Source organism: Talpa europaea (assembly GCF_964194135.1).
Source record: "Talpa europaea genome assembly, chromosome: 11".
Classification (NCBI taxonomy): domain Eukaryota; kingdom Metazoa; phylum Chordata; class Mammalia; order Eulipotyphla; family Talpidae; genus Talpa; species Talpa europaea.
Genome location: NC_140078.1, coordinates 36,172,894 through 36,199,600, shown reverse-complemented (window position 1 = coordinate 36,199,600; position 26,707 = coordinate 36,172,894). Strand labels below are relative to the sequence as shown.

Genomic DNA, 26,707 nt, shown 5'->3' with positions numbered 1-26,707 from the left:
GAAGTGGAGTCTCTGTTGGAACTGCTCTGTGGTGTAGCTGGCATTTCTGCTTACCACCTTGTTCCCCGGTTGTGTAGTGTTATGACGTGTTCCTTGGCATTTCTAGATATTCTACAAGCCATCTAGTGCTCTGATATAAATCCCTTCCCATTAAACACAAACAAATGGATTCTGTTGTCTGCAAAGAAGAATAGACAGTGACTATTCTGCGAGGCACTGTGCTAAGCCCTGGTGATACACAATCACCCCTGGTTTATATTTCAGTTTTAGCATCCCCCCCCCATTTTAGCCACTTGTTTAGTAGTTAAGAATATTTAAGTTGCCTTAAGAACATTTTGTTTTTATTTCATTCTTTATTTTAATAAACTTTTTGCCATTTCAGTGTTAAAGAAAATATATTTTAAGCATCATCTATAGAGTAATATTCTATCATAGAAGTCAAAATAATTCATGATTGTCTTAACGGATGTTACAACCTCCTCTCATGAGATATATGATGGAATAATATAATAATAAACAGTCGTTTGTAAAAGGATCCCAAGAGACCCCTCAGTGAGCATAAGACTCAGCAGTGAGCTATGAAAGCAAGGTGCAGGGGTGATACTTGTAAATTGGTCATACCTGACTCTTTTAATAACCCTAGACAGCCTGTATCATGCAGTGATATGTAATCATTGCATCACCTTTTCTCAGACAAAGAATTGTTCTTTGCTGAAAATTTAGACTTACAACTAGGGCCATAGATGTTGGATACACATAAATTTATAAACACATGTAGGGCTAAACATTAATGATTAGGTGAAGAAAGGTGAAAAAGGTGAAGAATTAAGATGGCAAATTAGGGGCCTATTTTTCCAAAGAAAAATACTAATACAGCTGTAATATGCTTATTGTGTATAGCAAGTGACCTTTTATCAAGGTTTGAATTCATGTATTTTAATTTAATGTTAGTAAAGTGCATGTTTATAAATACAAAGGGTCGACTGATGTTTAGAATTAAATAGTAACCTTGATGTGTATTAGCAGAGGAGCTTTAGAAGGTTAATTTAAGTTTCATTTAAAAGCATTTTTTAAAAACTTATAGGATTGTCTAGTAGGTAAAAATAGGCATATTCCAAAGGTTACTAAGAATGAAGAACTCTGTATTACAGAACTTCAGGATATAAGAGGACTTCAAAATATATTCAGCATTTGACTTTATGAATGAGAAACCTTGTATTTGAGCTAAAAGATCTGGAGTCTAGACTCAGCTTTGTCCCCCTCTGATCCCGGGAGTTGCCTGGTCCTTGAGTTGTCCAACTCAAGTATATGAGTTGGACTAGCAGAACTGATGCCTGCTCCTGTTGAACATTCTTTGAATTTCTAATTTGATTTTATAATAAGGTAATATGTATTATTAGTGTCACATTGTTCTTTCCTAAATATAACAAGAGATTCAGTAATCTTTTCAAATTATATAGTATTCACATGTTCTGGGGGTATACACAGTGGTGTAAGGCACACAAATGAATATTTGTAATATACATACACTTTATGGGAATTGAATACCCTTCTACACAAATTAGTTTGAAAGTTGATGATAGAAGAGGTGGAATTTGAGCAAGACTTTCAAGGATGGATAGGATTTAGAACACAGGACAAGAACCAGGATGAACTTTCACATGTCTGAGATACAGACCTTCTCAAGCTGCATTTAAAAAACAATGACCAGAGTGGTTTTGATTTAATGACTGATATATGCATGGAAATAACATGTGGACATGAATCCTGGCAGTACTGTAGAGAGCCTTGATTCAAAGTCATTTTCATCCCATGGATAATGGGGAGTTGTTGCACAGCACTCAACATGATCAAAAAGCATTTTAAGAAGCTTTAAACCATAGGGGTTATGTGGGATGTCTTATAATCTAAAGAGCGGGATGAAAAGAAGCACAGAAAGGGAATTGTTGTAGTAGGCTAGGGCAAAGTAAGGAGGGCCTAATAAGAATTGAAACACAGATGGAGTTTGTGTGTATGTGTATATAAACTTATTTATTCATGTGTGTATATATATATATGTACATCTGTGCCATATCTATATATATTTTGTATAGTGTGTGTGTAAGAGAGAGAGAGAAATTTTGCACAGATAGGATATAACGCTGATTGGTAAGTGTCCTGAGAAGGTAATCACCTCCTGGCCCTCATTCTATAATTCTATATTTCTTAAAGCAAAAGTTGAAGGGCATGAAAATGAATTGAGTCAAGTGTGTGGGGCAAGGTAGGATAGGCAGCCTCTCAATACAATGGACATCCACTGGAGCAGACTAAGCAGATACACCAGCGTTATCCCCAAAGAATTCTTGCCTGCTAGAAGGGAGAAATGTGTGAGAAAGATTTCCAGGCATATTTTCTCCATTTATGAGAATGTATTTTCTAACCCTGTTGAAATTCAAACAGTTGCTGTGCAAACTGTAAATTTATTTATAGATATTAAACTAGCACTTCTAAATATCTTTTTGTTTTTATTCATTTTTAAAGTAATTAACACTGAACATATTTCTAAAAATATAATTTGTATTGTTTAAATTTACCTTATTAAAGTTAAAGGGACTTTATTGAATATAAGTGTTGCAGCAGTAAACAACTTTCAAGTTTGACATGGGTTTAATAGAAGAATAATATTTACAAGGGTAGGTGATATATGTCAACCCTCTTTATATGCATCAAGTTAATAATTACTATTCCTATGTATTTATTACACAAATTCAGTCATGAAATATCAAATCTATCATACAATGTTATACTGTCAAGTGATAAACTTTAAAGTTTTTCCCTTAAAATTTTATAAGCAAGTACAAGTCATAGGTTTTTGGTTTTTTTTTTTTTTTGATTTTTTTTTTTTGATAATAAATTTTATTGTTATATTCCCCATACAATAGCAGCCCCCCCATTCTGACCCCAATCCCTCCCCTCCCGCCCCCGCCCCCCTAAAAGTGTCTCTGGTTCATAGTTTTTTGTTGATTTTGATTTTCACTTTCTTACAGTTATTCATTTTCCTGGTCCCTTATTTAAGTTTTCTAGATTCCTGCTATGAGTGAGACCATCCGGTATTTTTCTTTTTCTTTTTGGCTTATTTCGCTGAGCATGATCACTTCCAGCGCCATCCATGTTGCTGCAAATTGCATGTGTTTATCTTTTTTGAATGCTGAGTAATATTCCATGGTGTATATGTACCACATCTTCTTGATCCAGTCATCTATTTTTGGGCATTTGGGTTGTTTCCAAAGCTTAGCTATTATAAACAGTGCTGCTATAAACATAGGGGTGCAGGTGTTCTTTGGAATTGATGTTTCTGTGTCCTTTGGGTAAATACCTAGGAGTGGAATTGCTGGATCATATGGAAGCTCTATGTTTAGTAGGTCCAGAAATCTCCACACAGCTCTCCACAGTGGTTGGACCAGTTTGCACTCCCACCAACAGTGCAGAAGAGTTCCTTTTTCTCCACACCCTCGCCAACATTTGTTGTTGCTAGTTTTTTTAATATGTGCCATTCTCACTGGTGTAAGATGGTATCTCATGGTAGTTTTGATTTGCATTTCCCTGATGACAAGTGATGTTGAACATTTTTTCATATGCCTGTTGGCCATTTGCATTTCCTCTTCAGAGAAGTTTCTTTTTAGCTCTTCTGCCCATTTTTTGACTGGATTATTTTCTTTGTTGTTGTTGAGTCTCATCAGCTCTTTGCAGATTTTTGTGATCAGTCCTTTATCATTAGTGTTGGGTGCAAAAATGTTCTCCCAGTTGGTGGGGTTTCTCTTTGTTTTTGTTATTGTCTCTTTTGCTGTGCAGAAGCTCTTTAATTTGATGTAGTCCCAGCTGTTTATCTTTGCCTTCACTATCACTGCTTTGGGTGATGTGTCTGTAAAGATGTCTTTGATGTGCAAATCATGTAGTGTTTCGCCTATATTTCCTTCTATATATTTTATGGTTTCAGGTCTTATGTCTAGTTCTTTAATCCATTTTGAGTTGATTTTAGTGTATGGTGTGAGGTAGTGGTCAAGCTTCATTCTTTTGCATGTAGCGACCCAGTTTTCCCAGCACGATTTATTGAACAAACTTTCTTTGCTCCAATGCATAGTCTTTGCTCCTTTGTCAAAGATTAGTTGACCATAAATCTGTGGGTTTATTTCTGGATTTTCTATTCGATTCCATTGGTCTGTATGTCTGTTCTTGTTCCAATACCATGCAGTTTTGATGATTATGGCTTTGTAGTATAGTTTGAAGTCTGGGAGTGTGATGCCTCCATTCCCTTCTTTTTTTTTAGGAGAGCTTTGGCTATTCAGGGTTTTTTGTGATTCCATATGAATTTCATCAATAATTGTTCTATTTCTTTGAAGAATGACATTGAAATTTTGATTGGAATAGCATTGAATCTGTATATTGCTTTTGGAAGGATGGCCATTTTAATAATGTTTATTCTTCCAATCCATGAGCAGGGGATGTCTTTCCATTTCTTTGTGTCTTCTTCGATTTCTTTTAACAGTGTTTTATAGTTTTCTTTGTATAGGTCCTTTACCTCTTTTGTTAGATTTATTCCCAAATATTTGATTTTTTTTGTTTCAATAACAAAAGGGATGGTTTTTTTTGATTTCTTCTTCTTCAGATTTATTGTTTGTGTATAGGAAGGCTACTGACTTTTGCGTGTTGATTTTGTATCCTGCCACTTTACTGAACTGATTGATGAGTTGAATTAGTTTTTCTGTGGACTTTTTGGGGTTCTCTATGTATAATATCATATCGTCTGCAAATAGTGATAGTTTGACTTCTTCTTTTCCTATTTGGATTCCTTGGATGTCTTTCTCTTGTCTTATTGCTCTGGCTAGGACTTCCAGTATTATATTGAAAAGCAGTGGTGAGAGTGGACATCCTTGTCTTGTTCCAGATCTTAATGGAATTGCTTTCAGCTTTTCACCATTGAGAATGATACTGGCTGTTGGCTTGTCATAGATGGCCTTTATGATGTTGAGGTATGTTCCTTGTATCCCAAGAATTTCAAGGGCTTTTATCATGAATGGGTGTTGCACTTTGTCGAAAGCTTTCTCAGCATCTATTGATATTATCATATGGTTTTTATATTTCTTTTTGTTGATGTGTTGGATAACGTTGATTGATTTTCGGATGTTAAACCATCCTTGTGTCCCTGGAATGAATCCTACTTGGTCGTGGTGAATTATCTTATGGATACATTGTTGGATTCTGATAGCTAAAATTTTATTGAGGATTTTTGCATCAGTGTTCATTAGGGAGATTGGCCTGTAGTTTTCCTTTTTTGTGTTGTCCTTGTTCGGTTTTGGTATTAGTGTAATGTTGGCTTCATAGAACGTGTTTGGTATTGTCCCTTCCTTCTCAATTTTTTGGAAGAGTTTGTGAAGGATAGGCACTAATTCGTCTCTGAATGTTTGGTAGAATTCATTTGTAAATCCATCAGGTCCTGGGCTTTTGTTTTTGGGGAGGTTTTTGATTACCATTTCAATTTCGCTAATTGTAATTGGTCTGTTTAGGTGTTCTATTTCTTCTTTATCTAGCTTTGGGTGATTGTAGAGTTGTAGGAATTTGTCCATCTCCTCTAGATTGTTAAAATTGTTTCCATATAACTGTTCATAGTAGTTACTGATTATTCTTTTGATTTCTGCTGTGTCCGTTGTGATTTCTCCTCTTTCATTGATGATCCTGTTTATTTGTGCTTTCTCCCTTTTTTCCTTTGTGAGCCTGGCTAGGGGTTTGTCTATTTTATTGATTTTTTTCAAAGAACAAGCTCTTGGTTTCATTGATCTTTTGGATGGTTTTTTTAGTTTCAGTTTCATTTATTTCTGCTTTGGTTTTTATTATTTCTTTTCTTCTACTGGTTTTGGGGGTTTTTTTGTTGTTCTTTTTCTAGATCTTTGAGCTTCGAGATTAGGTTGTTTCTTTGAGTTCTTTCTTGTTTCTTGATGTGAGCTTCTATTGCTATATATTTTCCTCTTATTACTGCTTTTGCTGCATCCCATACATTTAGGATATTGGTGTCCTCCTTGTCGTTCAATTCAAAAAATTTTTTAATTTCTTCTTTGATCTCCTCATTAGTCCAGTGGTCTTCCAGTAGTGTGGTTTTTAATCTCCATGAGGTAGGAAAGTTCCTTGCCTTCTTTTTATGGTTTATTTCTAGTTTGATGCCTTCATGGTCAGAAAAGATGGTTGATATGATTTCAATCTTGGTGTATCTGTTGATGTTTGTCTTGTGCCCCAGTATGTGATCGATCCTGGAGAATGATCCGTGTGCGCTTGAGAAAAATGTGTACTCCGTTTTTTGGGGGTTTAGTGTTCTATAGATGTCTGTTAAGCCCAATTGCTCTAGGTCCTTATTTAGAGCTTTGGTTTCTTTACTTATTTTTTGTCTTGTTGATCTATCCATTGTTGATAGTGGTGTGTTGAAGTCTCCCACTACCTATGTGTTTTCTCTGATGTCTGTTTTCAGAGAGGACAACAGTTGTCTGATATATTTTGGTGCTCCTTCGTTTGGTGAGTATATGTTAATGAGTGTTATTTCTTCTTGAAGTATTGTCCCCTTGATCATAATGTAGTGACCATTGGGGTCTCTTTTTATCTTTTTGAGTTTGAAATCTGTTTTATCTGATATAAGTATAGCTGTTCCTGCTTTCTTTTTCGGTCCATTTGCTTGTAGGATTGTTTTCCATCCTTTAACTTTGAGCCTATTTTTATCTTTTGTAGCTAAATGTGTTTCCTGGAGACAGCAAAAGGTTGGGTTTTGTTTCTTAATCCAGGCTGCAACTCTGTGTCTTTTTATTGAAGAGTTTAGTCCATTTACATTTAGAGTTAATATTGATATGTTAACATCTGTATTTGCCATTGTGTTTGTCTTTCCTTTGATATTATTTATTTATTCTTTTAATAACTTTTTTTTTTTTTTTGGCCTTCTCTCATTGTTATTTGTCCCTCTGAGGTTCTGGCTTTAGGACTCCTTGTAGTATTTGTTGGAGTGGGGGTTTAGTTGTAATGAAATTCCAGAGTTTCTGTTTGTCTGGGAAGGTCCATATTCTTTCTTCAAAGAGGAAGGAGAGCTTTGCGGGATAGGGTATTCTTGGTTGGCATCTGTTTTCTTGGAGTCTGTTGACTATGTCCCTCCACTCTCTCCTTGCCCGTAGTGTTTCTTCGGAGAAGTCTGATGTCAGCCTGATTGGCTTTCCTTTGAATGTTATCTGTTTCTTCCCTCTTGCCAGCTTCATTATTTTTTCCTTGTCCTGGATTCTTGGAAGCTTTACTATTATGTGTCTTGCTGTGTTTTTCCTTTCGTCGTGGAAGTTTGGTGTTCTTCTTGCTTCTTGTATATCAATTTTCAGCTCCTTCTTCACATTTGGGAAGTTCTCTTCAATTATCTCTTTGAATATTTTCTCTGTTCCTACTTCTCTCTCCTCTCCTTCTGGTATTCCTATAACTCTTATATTTCCTTTCCTCATGGAGTCAGATAGTTCCCGAAGTCTTTCTTCATTCTTTTTCCTTCGTACTTCTCTTTCCTTTTCTGTTTTGGTTCTTTTTATTTCTGTGTCTTCAAGAGTACTTATTCGTTCTTCCATTTCATCTATTCTGCTTTCATTGCTTTTCCCAGAATTCTTTAGTTCTTCCATTAATTCTTTGATCTCCTGCATTTCTTTTACTTCCCTCTTTAGGGACTCAATTTCATTCTTCTGATCGTTGATTATTTTTCCCTTATCATTGTTTTCCTTTATGACTTCTGTCAGTTTTTTAATCGCGGCAATTTTAAATTCTCTTTCTGGAAGGCTCAGAAGTTCTTCCAAGTTACTGTCGTTGCAATCTGGGGGCTGGTTTTCTTTTTGTGGTGTGCTTTTTCTCTGGAGAGTTGCTAGGTTGCGTGTGGTTCTTCTCCTCCCTACTGTCTGTTTTCTAATTTGCCGTATGCGTTGGGACACTGTGTTGTTGGGACTGTCCGGCATCTTGGGTGGGCTTCTCTGCTCCCCTCTGGTTCCTCCAGGAGTCATGTCAGTTTCAAGCAGTCTTTACTGGAGAAAGGTCCCTGTTCTAAAATGCCGATGTGGGGACACACTCCCCTGTGCACCTGGTCTGCCCCGGCGGTGGTTTCCTGCCGCAGCGTCTCCTCGCCGCCATGTTGCTCCGCCATCATTCACAAGTCATAGGTTGATCAAAGTTTTATCAAAGAAAATATCCTAATTCTGTAACTTTAGCTATCAGTAGTCATGGAGATATAAGATATGACTGAACCAAAACTATAAACTGCAGGGTATTTTTTTCTTCTACAGGTGTAAGACCAATAATTCTGTTCATTGAGGTACAGACCAAGTCCACTTACACATAAATAAGGAAAGTAGAAAAATGTAGAAGGTAACAGATGGTAGAGGTTTCAATTATAAGGTTTAACATGTGTGTGGTAAACTTGCTTCATAGCTTTAAAAAGTGTAAGATGATAGCATGGAAGGCTGATCCAGAGTAGAAAAAGTCTACCTGGTAGGCTAGGGCTAGAGGTTTTTGTTTGTTTGTTTTTTGTTTTGGGGGATGATGATAGTTTAAGGGTATAAAAACTTTCCCTAAATAAATGATTTCAGTGAAGAATATCAATTTTGTGTATCTAGCCCTAATGCAATATATTGTAATAATAATAATAATGATAACTCAATACATGTGGAAAATTGAGAGATTTTGTTTTTACTAAACTGTTATATAGGATAGAGTGTATAAGCTGGCCTACATTTTTCAATAGAGAAGATGTTCCTTTGCTCTGAGATCTCTCTATGGAAGGATAGTCTATTGTGTTGTCACATAAGACCCAAGTCACCACAATCTTCCTTAGTAGACTCACTTGGAGACTCTACTTGTAGTCACTGGTAGACTCACTTAGTAGACTCATCTTGTCTTTTCCCAGATGAAAAAGGTGCTCAGTAGATGTGTTTATTGAGAGAAAGCTAGAGAAAATAAAGGAAGGCCTTCTTAAAGTCACACGGCATAAGGAGAAGAATAGGTGACCTGAGTAGCTGAGCTGAACCATTCTGGTTGAGATTTTGATTCTATTAATTTCAAATTAGTCTTTAGCTTTCTACAGTGATGAGCTACCCAGTGTTCCTTTCCCTAGAAGAGTGATTTCTGGGACTCAGGGGTATTTTGCCACCACCGCTCTGGGGACATTGGCAATGTCTAGAGACATTTTTGTTGCCACAAGTGGGTAGAGGATGCACTGGCAGTGGAAAGAGGTCAGGGATGTCGTTAAACATCCTCTAGTATACAGAATCACACAAATAATTTATGATCCAAAGTGACAGTAGTGCTGAGGTTGAAAAACCCTTTCCTTTAAGAATATACTCACAGATGATACCAACCTAGAAGAGGTCAGCAATAGAACTAAATGACAAACCAAAAACTAAGGGACAAAACTCAGTAGTCAAAAAAAAGTGTGAAAGACTACCTCTCTCAACTTTCAAGGAAGTTAAAACATATAAAAATTTAACCAGGGAGATTAAAATTAGAGGGCAGATGTTTTATACTGAACATATAAAATTTATAAAATTATAAATTTATGAAATTTATAAAATTCTGCATTTGCCTTTTACAAATCAACTTAAAAAAACTTGGAGTGATCTGATTAATTTGGAGAAAATATGTAAAATATCTGAAATATATTTTGTCTAGAAGCTCAGTCTGAATGAGTGGTGTGTACTGCCTTTGCAAAACCCAAAGCACTGCAAGTGTGGATGGAGGACAGACTGGACGCAGGGTGGTTCTGCTCCCCCCACTCACAGTGTCCAGTGGCTGAGAAGAAGAATAGGAAGAGAACAGTTTTTACATAGTAAAGAGTTCGCACAATGACACAGATGATTTTTATCTTCAAATATCTTAGAGACACACCTGTGGGGAGAGAGATCAGACTGTCTCACCTCCAGAACAGGGACTAGTGGTGAATTCCAGCTAACCCAGTTCCTGTTAGACATGGTGGTTTTGGCTTTGTCATCTCTGGAGCTCTAACCTATCTTTCCATGGCTCTATGGCCGGACCACCTCACTGTGAAGGGGGCCATCCACTTTCAAACTGGAATGTCTTGCACTGAAGTCCTTGAGTTAGTGACCGTATGTGTCCTTTTCTGGCTTGAGGTTCTAGTTCTATGAAATGGGAGTATAATGGTTCTCTTTGGGGTCTTGGAAAGGTGAGGAAATTAGGGCTTCAGTTGGAGCTGGTACAGTCACTCCAGAAGGGATTCCCTGTTGTTTGGGAACATCATTAATAACCTGCAAGGATGATCTTTTCCCATTTATAATTCTATGAATTAAGAAAATTCACACTTTGTGTTAGGCAGAAATGGACCACAGAACAGAGAGATGACTTATAGAGTACTAAATTGTGCTTAGTGGGGGAAGACATAACTAACATTTGGAAAGAGGTGATTTGAATATAAATTTTCAATCATGACTATGGTTTTTGCTCCAAAGGATAGGTTTGGATACAGGAAATAACATCAAGAAATGCATTTCAAATTGCAAGTTTTGTTTCTATGAGAAAGTACTGTCCTTCTGGGGGATAATCTCTTTTTGTCTTGATTTCTTTTTAATACATGACAATAAGTGCTGGTTTGGTAATTGCAGATTGTTCAGCTATTAATGTGATTTACTGGAACACACTTTAGAACATTGTTTTCTAAAGGACAATGAACAGCTTTTCTTTTGTTTTTCCTTGGAAAAATAGTCATTGGTAGGTATTTGGGGGCTGGAGAAATTTTAGAAAAACGGTTTTAGAAAAAGACCCTTTTAGTAAGAGGACATTAAAAATAAAATAAAATACCTGCCTCTCTCTCCCCCACCCCCGCCCCATATTGGAATCTTAGTGTTTAACCTGTGCCTTCTGTGCCTTGTATCTCCTATTTGTTTCCTGCCCTGGGGTCCCTATGGAGAACTGGCCATTCCCCTGCATGAGCTCTATGATCTTGGTCTGGCCTCATTCTCTCTTCTGTATAACTGTGAGGTCATTGCTAGAAGGCAGGGGTTATGCTTTATCTGCTGCACAGCAGTTGACATGGTACCCTCAATCTGGTTAACGGTAGAGAAATTTATGAATTTACTGTTAAGTGTTTTCATATGAAATTATCAGAATGACTTGTTTTCTATTTCAAACTCTTAATGAATGGATTTTAAGTCAAATCTGTTTCAAGACTTATTTCTCAATTGATCTTAGAAAAATTAACATTTTAATAAGATCATGATTAGAATTACTGCTTCAGAGATGTATGAGACTTGAGAATTTACAAAATGGTTTTGGATAAATCTTTCACCCTTTGTCAGGGTTCTGTGGGGCAGGTTGCATTTTCATTAGCACTTTACAGATGATGAAATTGCTTCTCAGAAAACAAAGTATCTGCCTAAAGGTAGAGGACAAATTAGTGGTATCTTTTAGGAGTTTATATCCAAATCCCTCCTCTTCCTACTTCCTTGTTCCCCTCAACATCTGCCTGAAAGTAACTGTTTAAAGAAATAAAATCCTTTTAAAGGGGCCTCCCTCCAGTGGTGGTGCAGGCGGTTGAGTGCAGCGCTACTCTTCAGCACCTGTTCGATCCTGGCTGGCCGGGGAGAATCCCACATGGCGTGGCAGCCCTCTCCTGTCTCGTCCACTAATCCCCTCAGCAGTGTATTTCAGTTGTCTGCCTGTTCTGCTCCCCGCTCTGTCTCTGGTGAATCCTCTCACCCTCCCGCTCCTGTGGCCTGTATCCTGGTTCTTATATGCACGAATAAATAAATCTTTTAAAAAATCCTTTTAAGTCCCCAAAATGAATTTCATTAGTTGTAAATTAAAAAACAAATGCTATACAAATAGTCCTAGAATTTGAAGCAGTGAGTTGTCAGCTGTCTAGAGGCCCATTAATTATTCTAGATGGTATAATTCCTTACCTTTTGCTCTTGCCTTCCTGGAGTCATGGAGTTTGGTGTAATGAGCTCTCAGTAAGATAGGCAGGCCAGGTGATGTCTCAGATTTGTGAATACTGCTGCTTTGTTAGTGGTTCTGTCTTGAGGTTCTCCCATAAGTGGGTTGATAGAACTGACTATTTCTGGGATTTTTCTCTCAAATTTCAGCTATTCTTGGGAGTTCTTTGTTTAAACACAAACTAATTACAAGAAGAAGAAGAAGAAGGGGAAAGGAGATATGTAATTCTGTTGCCCTAGCAAAAACTAAAAACATTACTGTGACTGCTCTGTGCAACTCACCCCTACCTCTGCTCCACAATGGTTGGGTGGTCTGTAGATTCCCATAACTGAGGAACCACTGGATTGCTCCCTCCCTTTTTTTTAAAGATTTTATTTATTTATACAAGAACAGGGGTACAGGCTAGAGGCACGGGAGGGTAAGATTCACCAGTGATGTTGCTGAGAGCAGAACAGGCAGACAGACAGACCGAAAGCACTGCTGCGGGGAGCGGCGGGCGAGACAGGAGAGGTCTGCCATGCCATGTGGATATCTCCCTGGCCAGCCAGGAATTGAACCAGCGCTGCAGAGGCTGTGGGCAGCTTCACAGCACTGCACTCAACCCGCTGCAACCAGCCTGCTGCACCACCGGGGAGGCCCCTCCCTCCCTTTTTTTAACAGAACATAAACATGGTGAAAACTTCGATTTTGCACCTATATGCAAGTAGAATAATTTTACTTATAAGGAAACAAACGTTTTTTGTTACCCTGGAGTGAAAATAATGAATAACCACCATATTACAAAGTAGATTTCTTTTTTGGTTTGAGAGCACACCAGAAGCCATGGGAAACACTAACGGAATTATTTTTCTCTTTAACCTGTTCCTGGTTCCAAGCAAGGGAATTCGGTGTCACCAAGCAGCCTCATTTTCATCCAACTCTTAGAAATAGGTTTCTCGATTTCAGCAAGTAAAAGAAACATTTGAAAATACCACATGATTTCACTCATATGGTATTAGAGAAAACAAACTGATGAACAAAATAAAACAAAAATAAACTTTTGGATTATAAGCCCAATTAGTGATTAACAGAGGGAAGGGGGAAGGGGAAATTGGGCAAATCAGGACAAAAGGAACAATTATGCTGGATAGAATTGTGTTTAGCAGGGATCTTAATGTAGAAGATACTCTTGTTTCTCAGTGACGTGCACCTAAAACTCATATAATGTTATAGTAAATGTTGATTCAATAAAAATAGAACAAAATATGGTATTTCCAGGTTCATTAAAGTGGCACAATCATGTTTATTTAAGAAAAGTAAATGCATTGGACACTACTCTTTAACAGTATCAGAAGACAATGCGTTTTATAGCAGCATTGAGGCTACAGGTAAATGAACGCAGAACCTGCAGCTCCTGTGGACTATGGTGCCCATTTTAAGGAAAAAAATAGGAATCCAGATTTCTCGTTGAAATTCTGTGGCATTTCTTGGTATTTGTTTTCCCCAGGGAATTCTTGTTACTACTGCCATTATGCGCTTGCTCATCTCCACCCATTCAGGCACATCTGCACCAGCACACAGCGCAAACACACAGTCTCTTTCAGCAGTTTCTTAAGAAGAGTGTTTTGGGGAACAGCTCATTTTTATTTTGTAGATAGCATTTTATGATCCAGTTCCCTCATCTGATAATATTTTTGTGAGAGAGTTATGATATATATTTCAGAAGCACATTTTTAAACAGAGGCAGCTATTTATTGCCTTCACTATGGCAGTGGACTGTGGGTGCTTTGGTGGCAGGAGAGCTTCAGTAACCCCATCTGATGGGAGAAATCATACACTGTCCAAAAATTAACAATGATGTAAGAAAAAAGTACTTCATTTAAAAATAAGCTAGATTGGGGCTTTCCCGGTGGCGCAGTGGGTTGAGCACAGGGCTGCGAAGTTGTCCACAGCCTCTGCAGCATGGGTTCGATTCCAGACCAGCCAGGCAGATACCCACATGGCGCAGCAGACCTCTCCTGTTGCACCCGTTGCTCCCCTCAGCAGTGCTTTTGGTCTGTCTGCCTGTTCTGCTCCCCACTCTGTCTCTGATGAATCCTCTCTCTCTCTCTCTCTCTCACACACACACACACACACACACACACCCGTGCCTCTGGCCTGTACCCCAGATATTGTATAAATAAAAAATAAATAAATCTTAAAAAAAAACTCCTTTAAAAAAATAAATAAAAATAAGATAGATTATAAAATTATGAAAGCAAGAATAAAAGTATTTCTTCAAAAAGTATTGTTGCATTTTAAAATGATTTTTAAACAAAGTGAATGAGACACTAGAATGGTTTATATTTCAGAGCTAAGTAATGTCCTCAAAATATCACTGTTCTGTGTATGGGTCCTTTTACTCACAAATGTCAAAAGAATCTTCACTGACTCTGAGTTAACTTTTCTCTTCCTCTAAGGAGGAAGAGTCCTCCTGGGTTCGTGTCCAAACTTTAGCGTAATTTCTGGCCTTGATTGATGACTTACTCCATGTCTGTAAAATGAAAAGATGGAATAATGATCATTTCTAGGTTTCCATGGTTCCAAAGGAACAAATTAAATACCTTTGTTACCAATTTCAGTAGCTATGTATTTTCCATACTAAATTTTGTTAGTTCATTCTAAGGTGAACAAGTTTACAGTCCAGTCAAAATCTGGATTCCAGCATGAGAATGAGATGATTGTTCTACTTGGCATCATTGGCGATATTATCTAAACCTTCATGCATCGTGCAGCCATGGCATGAGGCAGCACCTGAATGTGTTACACCTATGATTTCATCTGAGAATTTCTTTGCATTATTCTAAGAAGAATGTGTTTCTAGCCGATGCACTCTGAGACAGGATAATTAATAAACCTGGAAACAGTAAGACTGCCCATATCAGGGCCTCCCCTGGTGGCGCAGTGATTGAGCGCTGGGTTGCGAGTCTGCTTGCAGCCTCTGCAGTGCCAGTTCCATCCCCAGCCACCGGCGAGGGTCCCACAAAAAAAAAAAAAAAAAAAAAGGACTGCCCATATATTTACTACCTATGTTATATGTGTGCCTTCTTTACTCTTTCCAGTAATTCCTCTTAATGTATTACTTGCACAATCATGTACTATAAGTGTGTTTCTAACCATCCCATTATCTTTAATGGCAATGTCTCTGTTTTGCTTCTGCTCCAAAAAGAGGTGTAGTGGAGCAGGATGGAAGAGACAGTGGAAAGACTTGGTTCAGTTTAGCTTTGTCCTGGTTTTGGTTGCCTCAGAAAAGGTAGAGTTTAGTGTTTTCCTGTCCCACCCATCCAGCCTACTCCCAAGCCCCTTGAAAATCCCTTGGATATACAAGTGACTTTCTGCTTAGACTTGTCCCTCAATATTGGCCTTAAGGGGTGGTCCTTTGGTGGAGTGCTGCATCAATGTCCAGAACTCTGAGAGCACGTTATGCACACGTAAGTCTCATGGAACCTTGACATTCCCTCTTTCATGACTTACTAGTAACAACTTATTGAAGTCACCATTTACTAAAGTCTCATTGTGAGGAGTTAATAACTGCTCTGCAGCATCTGCATCAGCCTCATTAAGCCAGCCTGTTGTACAAACTGTAATGTTGTGGATTTGAAGCCTATCGGGGTCACGGCTACAGCAGTCATTATATAGTAATGTCTCATCATTTTCAAGGCATGATTGGTGCAGCTGGCAAGTTACTTTGCTCTGTGACCCTTCAGCAGTTCCCTTATCTTATGGAATCGTAAATGTGCCAGAATTTCCTGATAGGTTGGCCATCTCCCTGTCAGTCTTCCCATTGAGTTGTGAATTGTCCATTATAGAAAACACATGTAAGAGCAGCCCTTCCTGATCTATGGGCTTTAAGCAAGGTGTTAGGTTAGTCAGAGTAAAAGGGGATTTCTTTTGTTACATTGTTGAAGACTTGGGGAGAAGGGATGACCTGACTGACGTGGCAGAGGACAAGTTCTCAGAACCCCTGGTTTCCAAGTACCCTAAGTGACCTTAAGAAAAGCACTAATTCCCTAGTCTCCAAAAACCTTCTGAGAAAAGGTGGGTCTGGATTTGGATACTACCTCCTAGGTTCTGGCTTTCTTCCCACCAAAGGAACAACAGGTATTTCCATTTTAAACTTACACATTCTCCCTAAGATCAGGAAAAACAGAAGAATGTCCATTCTCACTGCTTCTGTGAATGTTGTGCTGGAGATTTTAGCTTGAGCAGTGAGGTAAGAAAATGACATAAAAGGCTTCTAGACTGGAAAACAAAAAAGAAACCTATTTATATTCACAATGACATAATCTTGTCTATTAAAAACCCTAAGGAATTCACACACACCAAAATATCCCCTCTAAAATAAGTAAGTGAATTCACTGAGGTTGTAAAATATGAGGTTGGTATACAAAATTCAATTATATTTCTATCCATCACAATGTACAGTTAAAAAATAAAATTAGGAAAATAATTTCATGTATAGTAACATCAAAAAGAAATAATTATTTAGAAAAATATATAATGAAGTATAAGATGTATATGCTTAAAACCACAAAACAATTCCATAAGAAATTAAAGAATAACTATATGGAAAAATATCCTATATTCCTGCGTTGGAATACTTAATATTGTTAAGATCTCCAATTGGTCTTCAAATTCAACATAATCCCTATCAAAGTCCCAAGGGTCCTTTTTGCAGAAATGAAAATGTTGATCCTAAGATTGATATGCAAATACAAGAGACCTCAAGTAGTAGCCAAAGCATCTTGAAAAAAAAGAATATAATTAGAGGGCTCACAGTTTTGTATTTCAAAAGATATTGTGTGGTAGTGGTAAAACTTTGGCACAATGATCAATGGAACAGAATAGAATCAAGAAGTTAAGCCTATACATCTATGATCAACTCATTTTCAACAAGGGTATCAAGACAATTCCATGTGGAAATAATGGTCTCTTCAACAAATGGTGTTGGGACAACACCAGTTGGTTGTTCACTGGCAAAAGGATAAAGTTGGACACTGACCTTACACCATATACAAAATTTACTCAAAATGAAAAAGACCTAAAGACAGGAGCTAAAAACTATAAATCTCCTAAAAGAAAAGATAGGAGTAAATTTTTGTGACCTTGGTTCAATTTGGCAATGGATTCATAGCTGTTACACCAAAAACAGAAGCAACAAAAGAATAGATAAATTGTACATCCTCAAAATTAAAATCTTTTGTGCATTGGAACACAATCAACAAGTAAAAACACAATACACAAAATGGTAAAAAAAAGATTTGCAAATCAAATATCTGATAGGGTCTAGTGCCCACAATATATAGATGCCTTAAAACTTAAAAAGATCAACAGCCCGATTTAAAAGTGGGTGAAGCACTTAAAATCTTTTCTGAAGAAGGTATAATAATGACCAGGAAGCACATGAAAAGACGTTCAATATCATTAGTTACTAGGGAAATAGAAAACAAAGCCCCAGTGAGATGCCACTTCATGTTCACTTGGATGTTTATTTTTTTAAAGATTTATTTATTTTATACAAGAACCGGGGTACAGGCCAGATGTGCGGGAGGGTGAGAGGATTCAACAGAGACAGAGTGGGGAACAGAACAGGCAGACTGATGAATTACACTGCTGAGGGGAGCAGTGGGCGCAACAGGAGAGGTCTGCCGCGCCATGTGGGACATTCGCTGGCCGGGTGGGATTGAACCAGCGCTGCAGAGGCTGTGGACAGTTTCACAGCGTGGCGCTCAACGGCCTGTGCCACCAGGGGAGGCCCTGGTTATAATTTTTTAAAAGCAACATTGAAAATAAATGTTTATGAGGAAGTGGAGAAATTGGAATCCTTATACATTGTTTGTAAGAATGTAAAGTGGGGGCCTCCCTGGTGGTGCAGGGGTTAAAGTCTCAGCCCTATCAAGCTTCCACCAGCCACTGAAGCCCAGGTTCGATCCCCAGCTAACCCATATGTTGCATCCGGCCTCTCCTGTCTCACCCACGGCTCCCCTCAGCAGTGTATTTCAGTAGATCTGCCTGTTCTGCTCCCCACTCTATCTCTGGTGAATCCTCTTCATCGCCCATACCTCTGGCCTATACTCTGGTTCTTGTATGCATAAATAAAAAATAAATAAAGTAGCTAAGCTGCTGTGGCTCCTCAAAAGTAAAACATATATGAACCCTAGGTAGATATCCATTCAAATGAAAGCTTCTAGACAAATTTTCATAGTACCACCTTTCTTAATCACCAAAAGGTGGAGACTACCCAAATACCTATCAACTGATAAAAGGATAAACAAGATATGTTATATCAATACAATGGAAGACTTCTGGTCATAAAAGGGGATAAAGTATTGCTACATGTTGTAACATGGATGAGCCTTGGAAAATGTTACAATGAAAGATAAAAATGCCGCATATTGTATGACTCCATATTCTGAAATATCCAGGATAGACATAAATAGAGATGCAAAGTATCAACAGATTAGTGGTTGTCTGGGGGAGAAATAGTGGAGAATGACCACTAGTAGGTAGCAGGTGTCATTTTGGGCTGATGAAAATGTTGTCAAATTAGATAGTGTTGATAGTGCACAATTCTATGAGCATACTTAAAACTTATAGAATTACACACTTTAAAGGTCAATTTCATCATAAATTATATCTCAGTAAAGCTCTTACAAACAACCAAAAGAAAAAGCAGTTAAACTGGTGACATACCAAAATCAGTATAAAAAATAAACGTTATGTAGTGTTTTTTAAAATCTATCAGTCAACCAATCTACCATTTTTCCCTAAGGAGTCAATCTTCATAGTTTTGTGCTCTGATGAAGGATTAATAATTGTAATGCAATAAAATATACACAGAGCTCTTTTATGACTTGAGACTTGCATCAACTTTCTTTCCCACCTACCCACTTGTTCTAATACTCCCCAAATCCTGATGCTAGGCAAATGGTTGAACCAGCTCCTATGGCCATCAGGAGTTGGTTTTATTTCTTACTCCCTTTCTCCTTTGCAGGGTGCTATCAAGGAAGCTCAGTGTCTTCTTCATAGCTTTTCTCACAGTGAGAAGTATTTAGGGGATTTTGTTTCTCAACTACAAAGCCCAATTACTTTGTCCTGCCATGTTTCTCCTGGCCTTGGTCACATCGTTACACCTAGGAAAATCACATCCATCTATAAAAGACACATTTCTCCAACACTTATAAAAATCACTTTTTCTCCAGATTGTTCTGTACTTGACAATTTTGACAGATAATGCATAGTAAATGCCACATACTCCTTGATTCAGATCTTCAAAATAATTTTGTAGCTTTGTCCTGCTATGTTTTTGTTTCTAGTGGTTTTTCTGGAAATACAATGCTGGTGACATCATCTACTGTGGTTTTTTTTTTTTTTTTTTAAATGTAGTCTTTATTTTATCAACAAAAATCTCTCCCCGAACCAGTGCAGAGCATTGAAGAGGCCAGGTAAAGGATGTGGTATGTAAAGGATGTCTTTGTGCTCAAAGATGAAGAAGCATAGACTTGCTAGCCTTGGCACTGTGACGGCTCTTGAGATCTGTCTGTTGGGTAGCTAAAACCTTTTTTTTTTTAAGATTTATTTATGATTACAAGAACAGGGGTACAGGTCAGAAGTGTGGGCGGTGAGAGGATTCACCAGAGACAGAGTGGAGAACAGAACAGGCAGATAGACCGAAGTACACTGAGGGGAGCAGCGGGTGAATCAGGAGAGGTCTGCTGCACCATTTGGGTAACTCCCTGGCTGATCAAACTTGTGCTGTAGAGGCACGGGCAGCTTCACAGCGCTGTGTTCAACCCCTTGCACCACCAGGGAGGCCCCCTAAAACCTTTTTATCACCCAGTGTTTCTAGACTTTGCCAATAAGACAATGACTCATAGTTAAAAATATGTCTTCTCAGTACTGTAGTATTGTGACTGTTTTTTAATTGTTAAAGAAAGTTTTTATTTTTTTTTTAAAGATTTATTTATGCATACAAGAGCTGGGGCACAGGCCAGAGATGTGGGGGGGTGGGAGGATTCACCAGAGACAGAGTGGGTAACAGAACAGGCAGACTGCTGAGGGGAGCAGCGGGCAAGATAGGAGAGGTCTGCTTTGCCATGTGGGTTTCTCTCTGGCCAGCCGCAGGTCGAACTTGTTCTGCACATGCTGTGGATTGCTTCATAGTGCGGTGTTTAACCCCTTGCGCCACCAGGGAGTCCCAAGAAAGTTTTGTTAAAGAAAGCTTAAATTACATCCAGGTTTAATGTGAAAATTATCTTTTTGCATTTAGATATTTTGATACTATCACTTGGGCATTGAATGAATCATATCTTTTAATGCCAGATTAATGTGATAACTAGATCTGGACATTTGTCGATTTATCAACGAAAAGGATTTCTATAGAATTTTCTAGGTGAAACACAGATATGTTCTCTGAAGAATGTCAATGAAGTCATTAAGTGTATATCATGTTGGTTTTTTTAAAAATAAAACATTAAAAGGAGATTCAGTGACTTTGCATATATGGATTTTATTCCTTCATTCTATGCCGCCTTCTGGAAGGTCTGAGTGACTTTAGGTGGAATAACTGGATCTGTTTGCTACTGGGGAGCAGGCAAGAGTCTGCTAAGGAAAGGCAGGGAGACAGATGGCTGGCTATTGTGTTACAACCATCATCTGCTGGGCCCTGAGCAAATATTAAGTGAATAATATATATGTAATTGGTGTGAAAGTACAGTTGCAACATTTCTAATTCTGTTTGAAAGATGGCTATTTCTTGAACATTTGTATTTCATAAAATACTATATTGAAATGTTTTTGTTTAGAGGGTTAATCCTTTTTAAACTGCTTTAAAGTGAACATTTTCCCCCATTTTTTGATACCACTGTGCAATATTTTGAATTGAAATGGCCTGTAATCGCTCCTTTTTTATTTTTCATAACAACATGAGCACTAAATTATAGCTGTGCAATTATGTAAACAATGGAAATGCTTCCAGAATGAATCCTTCCTTAAATTTTCATTTTGTGTAATTGTTGAAAGATTTGGAGCCATAATAAACAAAGTTATTTTACACATTTATCATTCTAAAGGTCAATTATAAGAGAACTAAAGAAATAACACTATGCAAAATGAATAAACCAATTTCTGTTGCCATCACCATATGTTTTTCTTATCACTTATGGCTTTTCCAGTTACTGTGTACATAGCATTCAATTAAAGCGATTCATTTACCAGGCTGAATGTGGCTTGTGTTTATAGAACTGTGCTTTGGAGGAGAGGAAACAACACGCCTCTATTTGAATTACCTGATTTTTTTTTTTTTTTTGTAAGATCAGTGATAAGAGACAGATGTTCTCACTAGTTACTTTCTCATAAACCTGAATCTTTTGATAAACTGCAAATTCACAATTACTGGCTTACAAACTAGTTTTCACACTCATTGTGTAGCATGTGTGAACCAAAAGCAAGAGAAAAATACTAGTTTTGTGGTCAATTCGCTGTATTATAGCATTTTGCAGAATGAATATTATTTCCTTTGAACAAAAGCAAGTGAAAGAGTTTTGTCTATACTTCATGCTGTCAGTTTTGAAGAATAAGCTCAATTCCTATTTTAGAGTTCATTTTTTTCATTAAACTTACTGTTTTAGTCTGTTTTAAAGTATGGAAAAGAAGCTAATTTTACTACCAAACTCACTTGTTTGGATTAAATTCTAGAATTCTGTAGACGAACGGACCCTAGAAAATCTGAAGAGATCTTTTCCCTGTTTTTATCTTATTACTTGTCTTATTACTTATATACACTATGCCTAATTGATTTTTGGGGAGTAATGATGCTATTTGAGAACATTAATTTCTACAGTTTTAAAATTTCTGGTAAATAGAATCTTAGGGGCTTATTTGTACCACTTTGAAATGTAAAAATACTTTCTGAAGATCAGTAAAATAATAGTTTACTAATTCTCCAAAGTATACCTAGAAAGTAAAGTCTAGAAAATAAAATCCTTCAGTCCTTCCCTTTTTGGGAAAAAAAACCATGTCACTGGGATTATTTCTGTATGATCCTTTTCAGTTTGCAAAGGGTTAGGTTCATATCTACTAGACCACTAGCTACAACTCCAGAAGAGGAATTTTCCCATGTAAAGCTCTAGGCATGACAGGATCTGCCCACGATCACATACCCTAGACCTTAAAATTAAGTCTCATGGCCCCAGTTCTGGAGTTTTCAGCATGCCGAATTTTGAGTGCAGTGGCCTTTCTCAGAGGTGGTCACATGGAGGTGGCCCTAGATAGCATTGAATCACACACTAGGAAGGATCACCCCTTTCTTCATCACTCCCTGTCCTTGTGACTCTCTCTGTAAGCCAGTGGCATGGGTGCAGAACTTCTCTCACATCACCCTGAAGACAAAAACCACCCCTTTTACCAAGGAGAGCTTCCATCAGTGACATTTAGCAAAAATTCAGTAACTGTGGTTTATCATCATTGTATTGATTTAAAGACTATTTCCTATTTATGCCACAAGATGCTAGTTTTCCAGAATAATCCTATTTAAGTATAAAATACTCTGAAAAACAGACTAATAATGTTCAATTTAGACAGGACAAAATGCACTAGAGTTGTACATGAATAATTGAAGCTTGGGCAGCGCCTTCTAGTCCTGTCCATATACAAAACCCAAGAGACTGAAGAATGTTTCAGAGTCTGAAGATCTTTATTTTTCCAAATTTTCCAATTATAACTATGGTCTTACTTATTAGAAGGAAGGTGAAAGGATTCTGCTAGAAGTGATTGGAGCCCTTTATAGATGTGTCTATTGGGAATCTGCAACTGCTCTCTTCAGAGCACCACAGTTTTTCCTAATTTGAAAAAGTTATCACAAAGATAGAGTCTTTGTGATTGTGTGTTTCATTTCAGTATGGATAAGCAAACTAAGCAGACATGACCATAATTTGGCTCACTGGTTATGTATTTTCCTCTTTAACCCCCACTTTAATCCTACCCCAGTGCTGTCTTTAACTGGCGGCGGCAGCACAGACCGCTCATCTCCTTGGGGCTCGGTCTTACGTGGGTGGCAGGGTAGGGTAGGCTCGCCATCTGTTATTTTGCCCTTTCTTTCCAGTCTTCTTGCCCATAGAAACAGGTTCCGTTGAAGTGACTGGCCGAAGTCCAGGGGGTGGGGAGCTATGTGACTTTATCTCGGCCATATCGGCTACATGCATTTCTGCTGTCTTTAGTATCGATGGCAACTTAGTAATTTTTGTGAGTGCCTATTTACAGATCCGTTGCCTTTATACATATGAATCTTAGGAAGCAAAATGAATTCCATTTACAAACTCTGGTTTTAGTGTGTTAAAGGGTTTAGTTCACAATCCACATAAACTTATCCCAGAAGACATTTATGTTTGCACCAGGGGTGCAAATGTCTTATTTGAAATAAGTATGTGCTAAAGATGTTTTAAACCTACAGGGTTCAAAGCTTAGTTTCTCATCTCAGCAGATGGAATTAACACAAACATTACAAAGTTAACATCATGGTTGTTTGCATTATTAATCTTCAAATGCATGGCATTCTGCTACCTGCTAGCCAGGTTTGCATGAATCCTTTCATTGCAGCATATGTCAACAGAAATGTGCTTCCATCTGCTGCTGGATAGCTTGATGCCTGATATTCTGAGACAAGGCCCAGCACAATGCGTACCTCTGTTGAGTAATTACAGGTGTGTGGTGAGGAGCCCAGGGCATTAATCAGAGGCTTAATTATGAAAAAGGTGGATCTTTTGTTCCACTCTTGGAGCATGAGTTTACCACACACTTTCTAAACTGCAGCATCCATCTGCTCAGCCCCTTAGAATGTTTGCCTTGGCTGATATGGACCCTAAAGTGTATCAAAGGATGTGATTAAAGCAGGTTTAAACATTAACTTGGAAGAAGCATGGTTCATGTTTTTCTTTCCTTCTTTCCTTCCTCCTTCCTCCCTTCCTTCCTTCCTTCCTTCTTTCCTTCCTACCTTCCTTCCTTCCTTCCTCCAATCCACCTATTTTTCATTCAGGAAAAGTCTTTTAAATGCTAAAACTTCAAATTAATAGGTTAAACCATTTAACACATATGAGTTCTTAATCGAATAAGCATTGTACAGTCATTTAAAAGATATAAACAGCATGGTTTGTAGAAAGTAGATGAAGCCACTTATGTAAGGGGAGGACTACCTAGAAACAAATGTTCTATGAACATATGATTTTTTTTAAGATTTCACATTGTTAAATGACCTTATTTTTTATTTTACAAAGGACTTAAACATGTTAGAATTTAGCATAATGCTACTACTTTAATCTAGATTAAATCAAGATTATTTTAAATTTTTAAACAGTCACATTGAAATCTGAGAAAAGAAACTAGATTTTTTCTTGTATTGCTTTCTACTTGTCTTCTGATACTTAACTATAGGTCATATAACCACCAGTCACGTAACTACAGAGCTTCAGTACGACTTATTAATGTGCATGGCCTAGAACTGCATAAAAGGAGTTTGTGGTTTTCTTACTAATCCCCTTGCACACAAACACTCTCACACAGATGGCTTCAGAGATGTGGACTGGCCCTAGATGGTGTGAACACCTCCCAGTGGTGTTCCTGGTTTGTCCCAGAATGAAACTGTGACTGCCTCAGAACAGAACGGGGCATGAGGGGCCACCCAGGCCCCCACTGAATGGATGTTACGAAGGCCCAAGGGTATAAGGTGTCTGGGCAGTCAATGGTCTTCATGCTGCTGCACTTTGCACAGCACTCCCCATCTCTTGGGCTGAGAGCCACGCCGACTATTGCTCTCAGCCTACCACTTGGGCCATTCCTGTTGTTTAGCATATGAGATTACCCAAAGAGTGAAAATTTCCATCTCTTCATCTATTTTAAGATATTTTTTAATACAACAGTGTGCTTTAGCTTTTGAAAATTGAAGAAATTTATAAGTCAAAGACTGAATGTATTTCTAGTTGTAGAGATAATGTTTGAAGGTTTCATTTGTGTATCCACATCAGCAATCCCCTGACTTGGCTAAAGAGTTCACCATTAGTGGAGGATGGAAGAAGTATCTAGTCCCAATGCCATGATGTAGATTTGGGGCAGGGCATCTGACAGTTTACCTATAAAGTGGGTTCAGTAGCACTCCCCTAGACTAACTCCTCTCCCAGCACCCCGCTCAATAACAAATGTATGTGATCTGTGTTCTCTTAGGTTATCATATAATAACCATATATTCAAGCAGTCTCCTTCGGAATTTTGTCCTTAAAAGTTACTTACAGTTATGTTTACTTATATTTCAGGATATCTTAAATACCATCATAAGACACTGTCCACCCCGATTTTTTTCCCTTGGTTTGCCTGGCTTCTCAATGCTGGTGGGGGACTTCATCACTGGTGCTGCCAGGGTCCTCAGTACAGACATGCTGGCGGTGAGTATGACAATGCTCAGCATCCAAACTCCCCAGAGGCTTCACAATCGCTAACAAGGTTCAGATTTCTCCACTCTTAACAGGTGTTGACTCATTAGTGCAATGTGAAACTGGGCTCTCGGATAGATGCCCTGGCAGCTGATGTGTGAAATTGTAGGATAAGATGACACACTGGTATTGGAAAGGCGTTTCATCAAAAGGCCAGAGTGTGAGAAATCATATCCTCACTAATATTTCAGCACATTCACACAGTCAGAAGCAGGACTTGTCTCTTAGAATCTTATTAACATTTTCCAGAAAATGCTGGAATAGACATAGGTGTCTGTAGTTAAAAGAAAATTTTAAGTGTACATGGCATTAAGGGTTTTATTATTATTATTAAAATATTGTTTATGATAAGTCTAATAGAAAATATTTTCTTAAAATGTTAGAACACTAAAATTTTAACCAGAAAAGGAGTACATATTTTCTTGTTAATGTGTCATGAAATTTTGGAAGAATTCTTTTAATGAAAAATTAGAAACAAGTGGACCAATAGCATATTAAGGGTTACACAGAGAATTTATTTCAATCTCTACTTTTGCTTCCACTGTTAGAGAGATGTTTTAATGTCTTTAGAGAGAATACTCTTAAACATTTAAATTTAAAGGGCTTCTCACATTTGTGCTCTGTACACCAATAACCTGTTCAGTCATTTTTTCCTCTTCAAATGGTGTAAATAAAATTACATTTACTGTTTTCCAGTATTTGTATTGAAATCATTTTATTGTACAACCATCTAAATTTTGTTTGACACATTATTACTTTTTTGCTCTACTTTTTCTTTGGTGCAAGGTAAATTCAAACTGCAAACCTGGGTTTTGAATTAAATTATGTTTAATACTTTGTGTGACTCTTATTGCATGCTGGTGTTTTCATGTACTCTTTCTTATAAGGATAAAGAGCAAAGGGAAGAGAAAAGTGAAAGGAAAAAGGAAGGATGAAAAAAGAAAAGAATAGTAGGGGGAAAAAAAGGAAGAAAAAGTATTGAATTTGTTCAGCTTTTTTTTTTCTTTAAGAATATGATTCCATTATTTTTTAAAAAATTTTAGGATAATAATTCTCAAAGGACCTTCAGATTTACTTTTAATCATCCAAGTCAATACAACAGGATATACAGGAAGGAAAAATCATAACTTTGTATTGAAATTTTCTTTAATCACCATGAGTTTCTTATAAAAATCCTGGGGCGCTGGGTCCCTTTCTAGGGATAATATCATGCATTGTGGCCTCTCTCTGTGACAAAT

At 37.6% G+C, this 26,707-nt stretch overlaps 1 protein-coding gene across 1 annotated transcript in view; it reads left to right on the top strand.

Annotated features, from left to right (window-relative positions):
• The window catches only part of RALGAPA2 (Ral GTPase activating protein catalytic subunit alpha 2), a gene marked incomplete at its 3' end in the record, with an annotated part of 286,220 nt that overhangs the window by 143,639 nt on the left and 115,874 nt on the right, over positions 1 to 26,707 (top strand). The window contains exon 24 of the mRNA XM_084248454.1: positions 25,293 to 25,421. Within this exon, the coding sequence (XP_084104580.1) occupies positions 25,293 to 25,421 (129 nt within the window). The remainder of the gene's footprint in view (positions 1 to 25,292; positions 25,422 to 26,707) is intronic.